This window comes from Apostichopus japonicus, chromosome 15 (genome assembly GCF_037975245.1).
Source record: "Apostichopus japonicus isolate 1M-3 chromosome 15, ASM3797524v1, whole genome shotgun sequence".
Lineage (NCBI taxonomy): Eukaryota > Metazoa > Echinodermata > Holothuroidea > Aspidochirotida > Stichopodidae > Apostichopus > Apostichopus japonicus.
The window spans coordinates 24,262,414-24,279,840 of NC_092575.1; the positions used below are offsets into that span (position 1 = coordinate 24,262,414).

General features: G+C 36.0%; 1 protein-coding gene and 1 long non-coding RNA gene across 5 annotated transcripts in view; one reads left to right on the forward strand and one right to left on the reverse strand.

Moving 5' to 3' along the window:
• The window catches only part of LOC139980720 (uncharacterized), a 44,952-nt gene that overhangs the window by 14,139 nt on the left and 13,386 nt on the right, over nucleotides 1–17,427 (forward strand). The gene's annotated exons all lie outside the window — the stretch shown is intronic.
• The window catches only part of LOC139980707 (adhesion G-protein coupled receptor G2-like), a 63,203-nt gene continuing 46,328 nt past the window's right edge, over nucleotides 553–17,427 (reverse strand). The window contains exons 4-15 of one of the 3 annotated variants that reach the window (XM_071992560.1): nucleotides 16,262–16,418; nucleotides 13,655–13,777; nucleotides 11,175–11,300; nucleotides 9,851–9,963; nucleotides 9,380–9,526; nucleotides 8,558–8,867; nucleotides 7,414–7,634; nucleotides 6,435–6,611; nucleotides 5,072–5,193; nucleotides 3,621–3,883; nucleotides 2,805–2,877; nucleotides 553–1,231 (exon numbers count right to left, since the gene is read on the reverse strand). In XM_071992560.1, the coding sequence (XP_071848661.1) occupies nucleotides 703–1,231; nucleotides 2,805–2,877; nucleotides 3,621–3,883; nucleotides 5,072–5,193; nucleotides 6,435–6,611; nucleotides 7,414–7,634; nucleotides 8,558–8,867; nucleotides 9,380–9,526; nucleotides 9,851–9,963; nucleotides 11,175–11,300; nucleotides 13,655–13,777; nucleotides 16,262–16,418 (2,361 nt within the window). In that variant the 3' untranslated portion in view covers nucleotides 553–702. The remainder of the gene's footprint in view (nucleotides 1,232–2,804; nucleotides 2,878–3,620; nucleotides 3,884–5,071; nucleotides 5,194–6,434; nucleotides 6,612–7,413; nucleotides 7,635–8,557; nucleotides 8,868–9,379; nucleotides 9,527–9,850; nucleotides 9,964–11,174; nucleotides 11,301–13,654; nucleotides 13,778–16,261; nucleotides 16,419–17,427) is intronic. The other 2 variants (XM_071992561.1, XM_071992562.1) reach the window with 2 other exon arrangements.

A 17,427-nucleotide genomic window follows, 5' to 3' on the forward strand; every position in this document is an offset into this window, starting at 1 on the left:
GTTACAAAATGTATACGAACTTTGCATAGTTGTTCATGTGTGTTTTGAGCTTTTTCTCTTTTTCACTTGTGGTTTGAAATATGAAGTTTTTAACTTCCATTTTCATTACCCTTGACGATAAAGTAAAAAAGAAAAGAAAAGGGAACGTATAACATCATGACGAATTTGAAAAATGGTTGCATAAAATATATCAGAACAGCCTCATTTAACAGAAATAATTCCAAACAATTGTGTTACTTTTCAAAACGTTGCAAAACGTTTCAATTGTTGCAAATTGGATTGAAAAAAGGGTATCAATTCGGAGTACAATGATTGTATATCATTTACGGGTAACTTATGTAAATTATCACGTGATTATCAATATAGTGTAAGCGGAAGATCACCAGAGGTGGCGGACTAATGCAAAACACAGAACAGGCAGAACAAGTGAAAAGAGACATAAGTAAAAAGTACCCCGCATTGTTAAAAACAAGTACCCTATTTCCAGTTATATTATTATTGTTATATTAAAAAGAAGTGCTCTCTCTTTCGAAAATTTTACATTGCTGGTACCTCTTTAAAAAAGAGCCCAGACAAATTAGCACTCACGTCCCGTTATACATATATATATATATACATGGTCTGCAAAAGAAAAAAAAACTATACAGTGATGGGTAAATTGCGTATTCAAAAATCAAATATTTTTCAACATCATTGCTAGAATCACTCCGAAACTATTCCGTCATTGTCTTCACCAGTATTAGGTGCAACAAGGCTGTAATCATTGCTACTGGAGCTAACCGGGATATCGTGCATGTCAACGGACTGATTCGGACTACAGGCTGTCTTTACACCGCTATCAACTTGGTATGAAGTAGTGTTGGTTCGCTTAACAGTGCTTGTTATGCTTTTCTTCATTTCAGGATTTTGCGCAAAGAGCATATAAAACATACAGAACCCTTGCAGAGAAAGGCAAACGCAAAAGAGTAACTGGAAAGCAAGGCTGAGAGGGTTTTGAAATGTGGCCAGAAATCCGAAAGTCCACGCCATACCGAGGAGAACCCAGAAGAGAAAAGTACTCTTGATTCGAATAATAATCTCCTTCTTCTTTTCTACTTTGTTCGATTGTCTGATCTTACGACAGCTGACGCGATATGTCGCTAAGACGAATATCACGAAGTTATAGACAGATAGTAATAATATTTCTAGCAGAAATCCGAAATAGAGAACTGGTCCGGGATGTAGAAAGCAACTGTGAAAAGGAGGAAAATAAAGAATGTCATTTCACGTGATGAAAGAACATTAACACGTAAAGTGTATGGTCACGAAATGTTAAAACCCGTAACGTATACGGTACTTCAACAAGTTTTTAACGACAGGTTGGGGTTGGACGGTGCAATTTACATACTATACACATTTTGTTAACCCGTATAAAGATGTAGGCCTACATATTATTCACAAAGCTGCGTGTGTGTGCGTGTATGTATGTATGTGGGGAAGGGGGGGGGGGGGTTCTACCTCCCCCACGACTGATTAAGGTAGGGGAATCAACATGTTAAGCGGGTCGAGAGGCGACTGAAAAGGTATCCCTTTTAAGGCCGGAGGGGGTTTGGGGTTGTTTAAATCGGCAAGCTTATACCCACTGACTAGTAATAAGTCTTGAATTGTTATTAGGTTGATAATGAGTAGGCGGGAAGTGAGGGTACGGGGTGAGGGGGGGGGGGGTCTACACCCGGATTAGTAATCTCATTCTTCGTCGGCTGAATGTGAAAACTCCTCGACTGACTATGGAGGTCTGGAGAGGGTAGCCTTGTTCCCTCTCCACCTCAAAAGTCTCAGTATATCAATCAGTTAAAGAGGCACTCATTTCTTAGGGAAAGCCCGCCCAGCGGGGCATCTTTTAGATATGTTACCTAACACGATCTTTGCAACCGATTGTCGTGTCGTTAGAATTTAAATTTTGGGCTCATGGTTACCAAATATGTTCATGGTCTTGATCCTATAAATTAAATGTGACATGAATAGACAACCTTGTCATCTATCCAAGAAGGTATGCACTGTTTAAAAACAAAACTTGTATATTAAAGGTGAACTGTTGACGTAATATTACTGTGGCACGCCGTTTTTATTTACAGTATAACAGTGTTTCATGGGTAAAATAACAGGAAAACGTTATGTAGCGTGTGCTTGATCGTTAACTTACATTCACTGCTCGATTTGTAAAATAGCAGGACGTTATGGACGTATTAGTACCATAATACCGTGAATTAACATTCAGCATTGGTCGTAAAGTAACAATGAGAACAGCACTTTTAATTGCTTAACCTTAATTAAGAACAAATTGTGTTTAACCGTGGGAATAATTACTTGATACTCGTTTTTTTAACCTGTTGTGAATGAACAATTACACTTTATAACCGTTCTGTATCGATTAACATACATCGGGACACTTTTAATTTGCATATTCATAGTTAAGGTAGTACCCAACATTTGTGGGTTATATTCTAGTCATGATGTGATTTCGGTGTTCAAGTATGCACTTAATGTGTCTAATTAATCATGTAGGTTGTTAAAAAAATATTGCATTTAATATGAAAACATGAGTTTGTTGCTTGTTATGAAATAATAGTGAGGGGTAACACATATCGTTTTAACATTGTTTGACTAGTGATTTTAGTACACCATTCTGATTGTTAGTTCGCCCCATAAATCGTTGCTTCATCTTGTCATGTGAAGGTAAGATATTTGACGTGGTAAAGTAAGTCACCTTTAGAAACAAAGCCATGAAAACAAAAGAAAGTCTTTGTTTTTTGAATAATACTTACTAATCTGTTGATTCCTCGTAATCATGACCATGATCCAAGAAATATATGAGTATTGCTCCAATTGCTGGTAGTCCTAAATATAAAATAAAACAATAAATAAAATAATTCAAAAATGACTATTTTTTCATGATGATTATTTCTACTGTTAATAAAGTTTCTGATGCGTAGAGAGTTGTGTGAGTCACATGTATCTTCCATTGTTCTGTTGTGTTATACATTAAAAGGACAGATCCCTTTAACATACATGAAAAGACTGCACCATATTAACACCAGCAAAATTCCACACACACAGACGCATCCATGCAACGTAGAGTTCATCGCCGGGCGAGGTAATATTTACACAATGGAGTCCTTTCACATATTGGATAATGTAAACAGCCAAAATGGTGACGCAAATGGCTTGCATGGGATAGCAGAATTTACATTCAATATAATTTCTTTGCAACACAAACAGAAACGCAGCCATAAGAAAGTGTTATTGAAATGAAAAACAGACTAAACACACCCACCCACCCACACGCACACACATCACATTTAATTGTTGGTCTTCACATTATGTTGTATGCTCCAACGTTTAAACGAGGTCTCCAGAGTTTGGGCTTTTAGCGTGTATTATATCGTAAGCCTAAATTTGGTACATTATTAGATAATAAGCAATATTAATGCTGTAGAGAAATATTGGCGTCATGGATGATATATATTTACCAGAACGAACGGTTGACAGAAACTTGACTTTATGGAATGGTTGTAGAAGACACAGAAAAGAACACAACTAAATGGGTATTGGAGACATATGTATAGTTATAGGGTACCTACCCCAGGCTAGAAATACCGCTACTGTCACCAAGTGATGAATACTGCTTTTATTATACTTCCAAATCAGCATATAGATGTAGAACGCCTCCACCGACATCCACGCCACGGACGAGAGACAGAAGAAGTAAATCAATGACGTCATAGCCTTACACACCCCCGGTATATCGGTTCTATCGACACCCAACAAGAACGACAGGTAGAGTCCCAATAGAGCGAGACAAAGATTAAAGTGGACGTGCGTCTGTTGCTTTATTCGAATGGACCTGTGGATTGAGAGAATTAAAAGTATCCGCAGTTAACCGGTTTATTAGGGGGAGTAACTGTAGAATGGCATTTGCACCATACTATTGTAGGTTGCTTCATTGGTGATTCCAGAAATGTTATAATCATGTTAGTGTCACACGAGTAAGACTGTCTGGTTCATAGTATTATCTATGTTTAGTTCTATCAACGCTATCCAACATGTTAGAGTGATAAGGACACTGATTTTTTTTCATGAAAACATGCCATCACACCCCTCAGCCGTCCTCTCTTTTTCTTAATCTAGTCAAATTAAAAACATTTTGTTAGCCGTAATCCCTCCAAATGATTTATCAGTATCTGTCACGTTAGACCTGTCTCGCGTAGGCTTGGAAATAGATGGCGCTATGTAGATTTTTTTCTCAGTATACATGTTCTTAGTGGCTGCTTCATTTGCCCGCTTTTAATTACTTATATAAAATGAAAATTCGCCACCTACAAAGAGATATATACTAGGATGATGTCCAAATGTAGCTTCCTCCCTAGAAGTTCCCCCATTGACTTACACACTTATAAATCGTCAAATCGATGTGGTCTCTAAGAGCCTGAAGGTTTCCTCACTTGAAAATAAGACTCTCTACTACCTAGTAAACAATTTTCGTACACTGCTCTTGGTAGGCATATAAAGTGGTCTAAATTTGCCCTAAGTTAACTCAATTCTCGCACCACACTTACTTCCATGTGTACATACTCTGGCATTCAAGCCACAGGGAAGATAAAGATTCTGTTTCATTAAATATCGAAGGACAAAATGTTATTCTGTGCTCACTTGCTATTCAGCAGTTTTTCTGACGGAGACACTCAGGCGCACTGATATCGGTTCTATGTAAGGAGTATACCAACATTAGATTAAAGAAAGTGGCGCGCATTACCAAGTGTATGGGATATTCAAGCGGCGTCTTTAAACGAATGCGGGAGTCGGAGTTTCAAAATAAGAATTTGGCAGGAATATTATCAGTGTCTCCAAATCATACCACTGGATTGGGTTGGGTTGTGTTGCAGTTCATTATTATCGAAAAAAGTACAAAGCTCAAGTAGGGGAAAAATGCTTATCTTATCGCTGTAAAGTGTAAAGGATATATTTAAAGAGTGGTAACCTTCAAGGGATACAAATGTAAAATGAGATAAGAGTATAGGCTGGCATTCCTTACCTGATAACCAACATCGTTACCAAGGAGAATGTTAGAGCAATGATTGAAATAATGCATCCTATTATAGAGATGATACTAAGAGCCACATGGAATGGAGTGTCAGCAATATCGCCGGAAATACGCTGTTAATTAAAAAAGATAAATATTTAAATATAAAAATGTAAGACGACTGGTGGATTTTCATTTCTGCAGCTTAAACTTACCAGCCTTTTCTGAGTTCATTCCCTTTTTTTGTCTAAAGAAGTTGGTTGCGATTTATATAACAAGCGTTAATGAATTAGAGAGAGAGAGCTGTTAACAATTTGTCTGTTAGTTACATCCTGTGGCCATATTTCCATCCTCACCCCACCCACTTCGTTGACTTCCCATTTTGGTGGGTATCGGGAGAGAACCTTAAGAAATATACAGAACATCACTTACGATATTGATATCTATATGTATAAAAAAATAAAATTTTAGTACTAGTCTTCATCTATAATTGGTGGTTATATTTATCGGTTCTTGACACAGGTCCCCCTAGGGCCCGAACCCGGGCCAAGTTACGTTATTGACTGTGGTGCAAAGTCATTTTGGGAGCGCGCAGGTGAGATTCATTAACCTTAACAGTTATAGCGTATAGGCCAGAATTGTAGTGATTCGATATTCCAAACACACATACTCTGACATCGTTGCGTGTATTCGCACCAGCCGATGCAATGATGGAGTTTTAGACATAATTATACTGTGTATAGCGTACTTAGGTCTTTTGGCGACTAAAGTAGATTCTAAGATGGATTGCACTTACTCATACTCGAACTTGGCGATTTTTGTACAGTCATACTAATACCAATGGGAATTATGCTCATTGTACTCAGACTGTAGTACTAATACACTAAAAATCTAGTGTATACGCACTCATTTACGTGTATAAATTATAAGCTTAGACTATTTGTAACAATACGGTTACGCTTGTATCATGCTTATAACTTATATATTTGTGGCAATGCTTGTCTTAAAGTAAATTCCAGCTTGCTTTTATTTTGCCGAGGAGCTTTCGGTGCAGCACAACCTGACCCTTTAAAGGTTTGCTGTATTGGCCCTTAAATATGCCAGATATTCAAATATGGTTACATTTGGTCAAAATTCACTGTTTTTATTACCACCTTGGAAAGAATGAACCTCTGTGGGACATTCAACGGTCATCTTCTGTGTTCCTTTAGAATGTTTGGGAACAAAAAGATCGGATGTTGAAATAATTTAAAAACCGGTTTTGACAAATCAATGGCGCTAGTACAAAAGTTAAGTAATTGAGAAATTTGTATTTGCGAAAAAGCAATTTTCTCCTTATTTCACTCAGAGCATTAAACTGTATTATAATACTTACAACAAGCACAGCGAAACTAGTCAGATGATAACAGGCACACACTATCTCCGTGTCATTTGAAACCATACGACAACCTTCTTCTGACCATTTTCCTTCACCGTTAGTTAGGTTGTAATCCCAGAAGACACAAACAAACTCTATCGTGACGTCAGTTTCGTTATTCTCTTCATCAACAATCTACAAGAGACAGATATAAGTTAAAAGTAACACCTCCGCGTTCCAAAAAAACGAAAATGTTACAGCTAACACTCGTACAAGTAAGTGGTTTTACTGTTGTTACAACAAGTTATAGTTTTAAAGGGTTACTGCATGTTAGCAGCGCTTTGGTATGTCGTGTAGCTCAACAACAAAGGAAGATGAAAAATTAATACAAAAACAAAACACGATTGAATGCTATAGCTATGCCTAGTAATGACTTTGTCGCAATTCCGGTTTTAAAGATATTCACCAATAAACATATACTATATATTATCGGTTCCTCACTGCAGGGGTAAAATGTTTGTCATGATTCTGTTATTATTTACTACACAATACTATTAAAACATGATGGCAGATTTAGGCACTGGTTAGGTTGTGTTTATAATGGAAAGAATAATTAGGTTATACTTGTTGAACCTCAAAATGTATAAAACTGACATTTTTGAAACATTAAAAGTGTTATACAAGTACACACTTGGACCGATTGGTAGTCTGGTTTTTGATAGTCTATTACATATTTAAATTTAGTTAGTGACCAATATTAATCTTTAAGTAATCAGTCTTGCCAAAATTGTATATGCTAGAAAATTAAATAATGGTCACCTATGTTGAATTTTCGACAGGGATTCCAACTGCCACTCTGAAAGTGGTTATCCATTCTGAGACATTTAGATATCTATAGTTAAATGCTCCTGAATGCTTGGAACTCGGAACAACCACACGTGCACACGCATGCGCAGTATATGATGCATATGATGCAAAGTTTAAAATTTGTTCTTACGGGTTTCGAGAATCTGGTCATGACAGATGAGTTCTCCGGCAGGTTATCTATGGTAACGTTTTCGATTTCTATTGTAGCAGAGATCACGTGACCATCTACATATTCAGCAAGTACAGATGAACCTTCCTGATTGACTGACGAGCCTTCCAAGTCAGATTGGAAAAGAACAGCATCGCCGTAGGTAATAAAACTAACTGGTATAGAAGTTAGATTTGGATTCACTGGAGAGAGAGAAAAAAAAATAAAGAAACAACAGAAATGGGTGAAAACAATAAGGAATCAAATGAAATACCTTCAAAATATTCTAGGTATTAAATATAAGGTATACCTCTCCATGTCGACCTACCCCCCCCCCCCTCCCCCTCTGCACTCTCTCTCTCTCAACCCTAAACAAGTGGTAACTTAAATGTAACACTGTGTAGATTGGTATGCCTCTCTACACAAATGCAGAACGAGTAACTAAACGGTGACACAAAAACACTTTCAAAAGGTCACAAAATGATAGAAATCTTTCATGGTTCTACGACTTAAAACAACGCATGCGCGAACCTGGTACCTATATCCATACGACCCCAAAATAGTAAATATTTACCTGGCGTGTTTAGCACAGTTATTATATTATCAAGCGGGCGGGCAGCTGTGAGAGGCACCTCGCTTAAGTCAACTTCTATAACAATTAACTATACAGGGTAACAATATGACATACGTGTGAGATATGGGTCGCCTCACACATTAGGTTTTCGATAGGATTTTCCCCGCTGATATAATCAAACAATTAAGGAAAGTTTGGGTACATTTTTTCTTCAAATCACTCGTTATTGACAGCGCCAGCAGTATGAATGCCATGTCTCTATCAGATAAAGGTATAGGAACTGTATCAGTATAAGAGTGCATTGAAGCATGACATGAGTGGAGAGTTGACAGTGGTTTGATCATTATAGGAAGTTGTCACAACTGGCTACGACTAGGACGGAATATATTAGTGCCTATGAGCTGGTATAGCTTAAGCTATAAGAGACTTTATTTCCTCAAACTACCCGCAACCACACAACCACACACCGTGTTTATGAACACAATGCAGCGGTTAGTCGGTTAGTCTCATATGTTTTCTCCCTATTATTGTTACATTATCTCTAGGCCTTACCTGTACCAATTATATCCAAAAGTGAGGGCGGTAGAGTAATAGATGATTTCCGCGATTCAATGACGTCATCATCTGAGTCCATAAAGGGGTCCTCAAAAACAAAAGGATCTTCGAGAGACGTCTTTGGCAACTGGAGAGCGCTAACTCCCAGGTTTGTCACCAGTTCAGTGTAATTATCATTAAGATCATGTACAAACCGTACTTGGCTTTCCAGAAGTGGTACAACCTCATCTATGTCCGAACTATCACCTAGCAACGTCTCATTAATTGACATCATATTATTAACCACGCCTACCACAGAGTCTGTGACCTTCAAGAGAAGACGAGAAAGAATTGAACTTACTACGGAGGGCGTAGGAAGCGGGGGGGGGGGGGCTGGGGGCGCCAGCCCAACCAGTGAAAAGTATGGGGCGGAAGTATCATTCCGCCCCCCCCCCCCCCCGCTTCGCAAGTCAGAGAACCCCTTTTTCATTTCCAAATGAGAAAAAAAAAACTCATTTGAGCACCAAATTGCATCTAAGGCCAGGTGAAAATGCAAACTTATTTACAAAATGGAGTGGGTGTTGAAGTGTGCTATATTGCACCAAATTGCATATGAGGCCACCTGGAATGCAAAAAAATCCCCCTCCCCTTAGACCCCTCCCCAGGCAGGCCATCAGTCTTCAGCCCCCCCCCCCACTCAAAAGTACCTTCCTACGCCACTGTAAACAAGTGACTGAATGCGTGATAGATGACGAAATATATTGAGATATATCTGACCAATTTTCCTTCTAGTATTGTTTGGGCAAATTTATAACCCTCACGTGCATTTTAACTACTCACCTCCGTTGATGGACTACCAACTTCGACTATTAGGGCGAGTGATGTAATGATGTTTTCAAGTCCGGATTCGGTGATGAGATCTGTTTGACTTGAAGCTAGCAGCAGTAATTCACCGACCTCTTCAACGTTGTCTTCGGTGACGTTCGTCTTCGGAAAAAGAACCACAAACATTGTTTTGGTCAATTGTATAATAGAAATTTTACTTCGAATTGCACATGATCACTCAAGTTATACAAAAACCATATTTGGTTATACTTGTTGTTTTTTATAAACAAGGTCTGTAAATTTTGTCTATTCAGTACCTGTTTCAAAGTCTTCATCAACAAGTCCTGCAAAGTAGCCTAAGCTGTAGAAGACTACTATGAAAGTGTGGTAGGCCAGCCGTGTTGTTGACGTTCGCAATTTGTTAAACATCTGTTGTGACATCAAGCAGAATTAAAATCTCATATAAAGATACTTTTTTCGACTCACATTTGCAATTTCTTCCAATTGGTTTTCTAAAGCACTGTCATCGTAGCACTCCGTAACAACAGGCTCCGCCCACTCATCGTCACAATATCGTGTGGCCAATGGTTCCTCTGGTTCTGATAATAATGATAAACAAACCCGTATCGTAGTCAACACTTTACAGAAACAAATTTCAAAGTGCCTCTGAAACATTGAAAACTAAAGGTAGCAATGAGGGATAAACTAACACTTTCCTTTTCCATGTTTTGAGATGACAAATCCAAGATGGACCGACTAGGGGAAGGTATGAGAGGGCTGGAAGGGGGAGGGTGGTGGTGTCGGAGATGCATTTAAACTTGTCGGATCCTCTTTTAAAGTTGATCAACTTTTCCGGTCTGAACTTTTCTTTCTTTATGAAAGTATTAACTTCTCGGTATGGCTTATTAAGTTTATATAGGATATGTAGGTTACTGATCAACAATGGTTTATTTTCAAACTTACTGAGGAATAAAGAAGCGATTGTACACTGGTATTGAGTCCGTATACTTGTACTCGTTTTCTATCATCGTTGTCTCTACTGGTACTTGGCCTTGTGAATTTATCATACTCGTCGCATTTGAAAATCTATAGTAGATATACTTGTGTTAGATTTAATACGCGTCCTCGCGAATGTTGTTGCACTCGAAATCGTGTTGTTGTAATCGAACTCACGGTGTGTACTCGAACTCGTCTCCAACTGTACTCATACTCCAACTTTGTACTCGAATACATGTTGTACTCGTACTCATGTTGTTGCACTCGTATACTCATGTTGTTGTACCCGAACTCATGTTGTGTACTCTAACTCATGCTTTGTGCTCTAACACGTGTTGTTCTACTCGTACCAATGTTGTGTACTCGTTATCATGTTGTTGTACTCGTACTCATGTTGTTGCACTCGTATACTCATGTTGTTGTACCCGAACTCATGCTGTGTACTCTAACACGTGTTGTTCTACTCGTACTAATGTTGTGTACTCGTTATCATGTTGTTGTTCTCTTACTAATGGTATGTACTCGTTATCATGTTGTTATACTCGAACTCGTGTTGTGTACTCGAATACGTGTTGTGTACTCGTACTCGTGTTGTTCTACTGACTCGTTATCATGTTGTTAATTCGTAATAATGTTGTTTTTATCGTACTAATGTTGCTCTACTCGAACAGCAAGCCTGACATACATGTCTCAATTCAGTGTAATACTAAATTGTGTAATACTAATATGCTATATATATTGTTTGGGCCAAGTGAGTATGATTGTTCGTATGACTTTAAGACAATAAATATACACATGACTAAACTAAACTTACGAGCGGACCCAGGCGGGCATAGTTCCTCGGAATACATCGACTCTCCCGTCTTTCCTCGGGGAAATGTTAATATAATTCCTTTTATTTCGACAACATCTTCGGGACAAGGAACTGGTACCGGTATGGCTGTGGAAATAGGAAAACCCAAAAGTTTCGGAAATGGAATATTTTCTAAAGGGTAATTTTTATCCCATTGATGTTTAAGCCTATACGTTGAGTATAGGGATATCAACTATCACACTTTTATATACAATTCTATAATCAATCATATTACTCGTTACAGCATGGTTTTAAAGGTGACACATCGATCGTGTCGCTTTAAGACGCCACAACAGTGCATGCTGCATTTCCGCATCTGCCAAAGGAAGTATACAGCATCGTTGTGTTATATGTTTGTAATGAAACGCTTTTAATTGTGTCAAACAGCATGCTGAATACAATTACTGATGTCAAATTATACCTGTTCTGGTTTTGACCTCAGATATTGTATATATATATATATATATATATATATATTGTATATATATATATATATTGTATATATATATATATATATATATATATATTCCATACTGAATATAATAAACGTGTGCTCGAACGATCTTGTCAGATAACCCTTTGCTGTAACAGCTTTTCAGTCGTTAAGTAACAACTCCAAAGTCATGACACAGCCGTATCTTTGAGTAAACAAGTGTAGGTGTCTAGCTACGTGCTAATATGTATATTGAGAAAAGAACAGCAACGTACAGGGTTACCTATAGGCTACTACGTCGTGTGTTAACAGAGTAGTGAACGCTAGTTTGAAGCAACTATAGAACTCTTGTAGTTCAACCATGACCAGCGGGTGTGAAAATGCAGACGAATAAGATTGACTAGGACTTGTGAACAATAAGGAAATGTAAGGCATTTCACCCTAGCTGCAAATTAAACTCTGGCATAAATTTATAAGATACCGAGTAATGGTGGTATCATATTGACATTACTAAAAACATCAATTTAACTGCTGTATGAAAATAATATCGAAATCAGAAACAATTTAAAAAATCAGAGACGAAAACAAAAGGAAGAAAAAACTAAATTTGTAGATTAAACATCGAAACAAATCGAGAAAGGCAATTTGGGGAATTTTATTTGGGAATTTAGTGTCTCTTTTCGGCCACCGTACTATATGAGTGTTAATTTTCACGTTACTAATGATGTTTGTTTTTGCTGTGACACTGTTGATATGAAAGAAAAACTAGAAAACTTGTGCTGTGCAATATATGTATACTTTGGACTTTAAAACTGTGTAATTACATGACAAATGGCATCGGACTATGGAATCCTGGTGTTTATGATTAATTCACGACTGAGTAAAGATTGATTTTCATAAGTAACATCTTCTTTACTAATCTTTACGTATGCCAAAATGTGTGTCGCTATGTGAATCATAGAATAAGTACACATACGCGATTATCCACAGTAAAGGATAATGCAACCTATAGCCAGAAACAGTTCACATGTAATAGCAGTGTCCACACAATATCAGTGTATGTACACAATAACGGTAAATATGTATGATCAGTATTAATGATATATCCGAATTCATGTACTAACCGTACATATGAAATAAAGCATGCTATAACTGTATATACTTAATACAATTGCAATATTCATACGATAACAGGACCCATGATATTGACATAATGGATGAAATAACAGTATGCATTTAATAAAAGTATGCATGTAATAACAGTATACATGCAATAACATCATGTAAGTAAAAACAGTGTGCATGTAATAAAAGTATACATGATATAACAGTATGCATGTAATAACAGTAAACATGTAATAACAGTATGCATGTAATAAAAGTATACATTTAATAACAGTATGCACTTAATAAAAGTATATATGTAATAACAGTAAAGATGTAATATGAATAAATATGCTGTAACAGTGTATATGTTATAACAGTATGCAAACAACAACAGTATGCATATAATAATAGTTTGCATACAATAACAGTAAACATGTAATAACACTCATATATATATACATATATGTATATATATATATATATATATACATATATATATATATATATATATATATATATATATATACATATATATATATATATATATGTAATAACACTCATATACATATACATATATGTATATATATATACATATATGTATATATATATATATACATATATATATATATATATACATATATATATATATATATATGTAATAACACTCATATACATATACATATATGTATATATATATACATATATGTATATATATATATATACATATATATATATATATATATATATATATATATATATATATATATATATATATATATATATATATATATATATAACAGTAACATGCAATAACAACATTCATACCGTGAAGCAGACATTGCAAAGGATGATTTGATTTGTCGGTATCGATTATTAACTCTAGGTCAGCAAATTCACTTACCTGTACAAACACCTTCGACTTTCTCGTAGTCTTCTCCGCAGTTGCAAAGAACGTCAACGCCGCCATCACTATGGCAGACCTCTGTTGTATTATCGCATTCGTCGTTAATACCACATATTCTAACTGTTCAGAAAAAGAATGTCAGAAAAACTTAAACAAATCTATCCTCATACATATTGGGCGTTTGGTATTAGTAAACGTGTCTACTATTTAAGTTATACATAGGTACACTCAAGCGAAGGCTGAAACACAAAATAATAGTTCCCGCGTCACTACATATATCAGGTTGACCCCAATGGCTCCCCCAGCCTATAAACATCAAGGCTGTCAGTGATCACGTGACTATTATGATTAGTTTGCCTGATGATCTTACATTGAGTGATGTCACCATGGTTGATCGTGTCCAGGTTTGTATATCAAGGGAGAGAGTTCTACGGAATGCCAAATGTATCAAAAATGTCCAAAACTATATAAGCATGTCCAAAATAATATAAGCATGTCCAAAAAAATATAAGCATGTCCAAAAAAATATAAGCATGTCCAAATTTATATAAACATATCGAAACTAATATAAGTATGTCCAAAAATAATATGATCATGCCCAAAATAATATGAGAGTGTCGAAAAATTATATGAACATGTCGAATGTAACTGCTAACTTCAACTTTTTAGTGAACATTTTGGCATCTGAATTCACGCCATCTGTTGCAAAATATCCAAAAAAATATAAGCATGTCCAAATTTATATAAACATGTCGAAACCAATATGAGTATGTCCAAAAATAATGAGAGCATGTCCAAAATGATATAAGAGTGTCGAAAGACTATAAGAGCATGTCCAAAATATAAAAAAGTGTCGAAAAATAATACAAAAGTCTAGAGCGTAACTGCTCGATTCAACTTTGTAATGAACAGTCAGGCGTTTGAATTTTACGCCATATGTTCCAAATATCAAACTTTTTATTTTGGTATGCTGAAAACAAAAACACCATATCCAGCGTAACTTAAGACGATATACAGTTCATCCATTACCGTATTAGTGTGTGTGTTAATATTTTAATGATATTTCGATCAAGAACGATTTTATTTTCGAGGAAATATTAGTTGAGTTGTTTCGTAGCGCGAGTGATCAACCTGGCCCCAAGGTGCTGTAACTATCAGTGAGTTTAATACGAAGAACCACTGTGTCCAACATTCCACGCGGTTTAATCAATAATATGTAGTTGGCGAGTTCTTCCCACGTTTCCATCTTGAAATTTAGTTAAAAGGTGAGAGTGAAGATTAAACGTTGAATACCCCTAACCTAGGCTTATTTTTTTTTTAATTCTGGGCTAGTGTCCGACTTCGCCTGATAACCGTAATTAAGTGTCACAATTTTCCGTTAAAAAAGTAACACAGTATAGTAGTTCATTTTCACTGTCAACGTACGCATGTGTGATAACTACTGTACGTTGTTAGCGCTTGTGCATGTTGTACGTACTTTCGCACGTGAACTTCTTTGCCTTCGCAACAATATATGAATAATCTCAGCACCTCTAGGCAGGGCGAAACCACTCACATTACGTAGGGATGTAAAAAGGAAAAATGTTAGGTGATGGTCTTGTTTTTACATATTTTGAATTATCTGCGTCACAAAAACAGAAGAATGTTTCAATAATATATTGTCATAATGATAACCATTGTGTCAGTTGATACAAATTACCTCTAAAGAAGGTATTGTAAGCTAATTTTTTTCGACATACAAATATAAAAGTTCGATATTTGAAACATTTGGCGTGACTTCAAACGCCAAAATGTTCATAACAAAGTTGAAGTTAGCAGTTACACTCGAGACTTCTATATTATTATTCGACACTCTCATATAATTTTGGGCGTGCTCATATTATATTTTGACATACTTATATGTGTTTGGACATGCGCGTATTATTTTGGACATGCTCATATAGTTTTGACATGTCTATATAAATTTGGACATGCTCATATAAGTTTGGACATGCTTATATTTTATTGGATATTTTGCAACATATGGCGTAACTTAAAACGCCAAAATGTTCAAAACAAAATTGAATTAGGCAGTTACATTTGTCCCTCTTGTATTATTTTTGGACATTCTTTTAATATGTTGGACATGCTCATAGTCTTTCGACACTCTCATATTATTTTGGACATGCTCTTATTATTTTTGGACATACTCATATTAGTTTCGACATGTTTATATAAATTTGGACATGCTTATATTATTTTGGACATGCTTATATTGCTTTGGACATTTTTGAAACGTATGGCATGCCGTAGAGTTCTTCGACAACAATGAGAAATATGCTTTATCTTTATTTTACAAAAGACGTTGTTTGCTTCGAAATGGTTTTTGTTTTCGTTACAACGAAGGGTGTCGACAGACAGGTCGGGCCCATCACTCCCCGTTTTCAAATTGTTCTTTTTTTCCTGTAAGTATTTTAAGAATATGAGAAGACATTTTTTAATCCCATATTTACTCTGACCGCTTAAATTACTCTAGAGGCCCGCTTTGTAGAGCTGTAACACCCCCTGACCCTTCCCTTCCCTCCCCTCCCCGCCTCATGATGCTTGGTTATAAGTAAGGCTTACCACAAGAGTAGGTAACCTCTAAGTACTTTCCGACGCGTATGCACGGATCACCAAAAACTGCATTTGTCGCTGTCACAGAGCAACTAGTTTGGTTTTCACACTCTTCTTTAACGATTGATAGTGAATTGTCTGCTTCACAACCACTCTCTGGTGGCCTCTGATTTGAACAAAAGAAGAACATAGATGAACATAGATGAACACAGATGAATGGACATGATTAGCTGCTCTTCATCCAGGCTCTATCTTTATTTGATGTATTTAGTAAAGACTCTATCGTTATTTGATGTATTTCATAAGGGCTCTATCGTTATTTGATGTATTTCATAAGGGCTCTATCGTTATTTGATATATTTCGTAAGGACTCTATCGTTATTTGATGTATTTTATAAGGGCTCTATCGTTATTTGATGTGTTTCATAAGGGCTCTATCGTTATTTGATGTATTTCATAAGGGCTCTATCTTTATTTGATGTATTTCATGAGGGCTCTATCGTTATTTGATGTATTTAATAGGGACTCTATCGTTATTTGATGTATTTCATAAGGACTCTATCGTTATTTGATATATTTCCTAAGGACTCTATCGTTATTTGATGTATTTTATAAGGGCTCTATCTTTATTTGATGTATTTCATAAGGGCTCTATCGTTATTTGATGTATTTCGTAACGACTCTATCGTTATTTGATGTGTTTCATAAGGGCTCTATCGTTATTTGATGTATTTCATAAGGGCTCTATCGTTATTTGATGTATTTAATAGGGACTCTATCGTTATTTGATGTATTTCATAAGGACTCTATCGTTATTTGATGTATTTCATAAAGGCTCTATCTTTATTTGATGTATTTCATAAGGACTCTATCGTTATTTGATATATTTCGTAAGGACTCTATCGTTAGTTAACGTATTTCGTCAGATTAAATTTAACTTCTCTGTCATATTTGTATTTCATAAAAGTGTATAAATTGGCAAATTAATTTCCTTTTATATTTATGATAAAAGCGTATAAAGTGCATGCTGAGAGTCAACTAATATGTAAATAATAGCAATATCTGAATATAAACCAAGCTAATGAGAGTGTGGGTAGTACATGTAATGCTAAATGGAAAAGAGAGGAAAGGAGGATGTAATTTTATTTCAAGAGAAGACGTTTAGTATAAGCCTA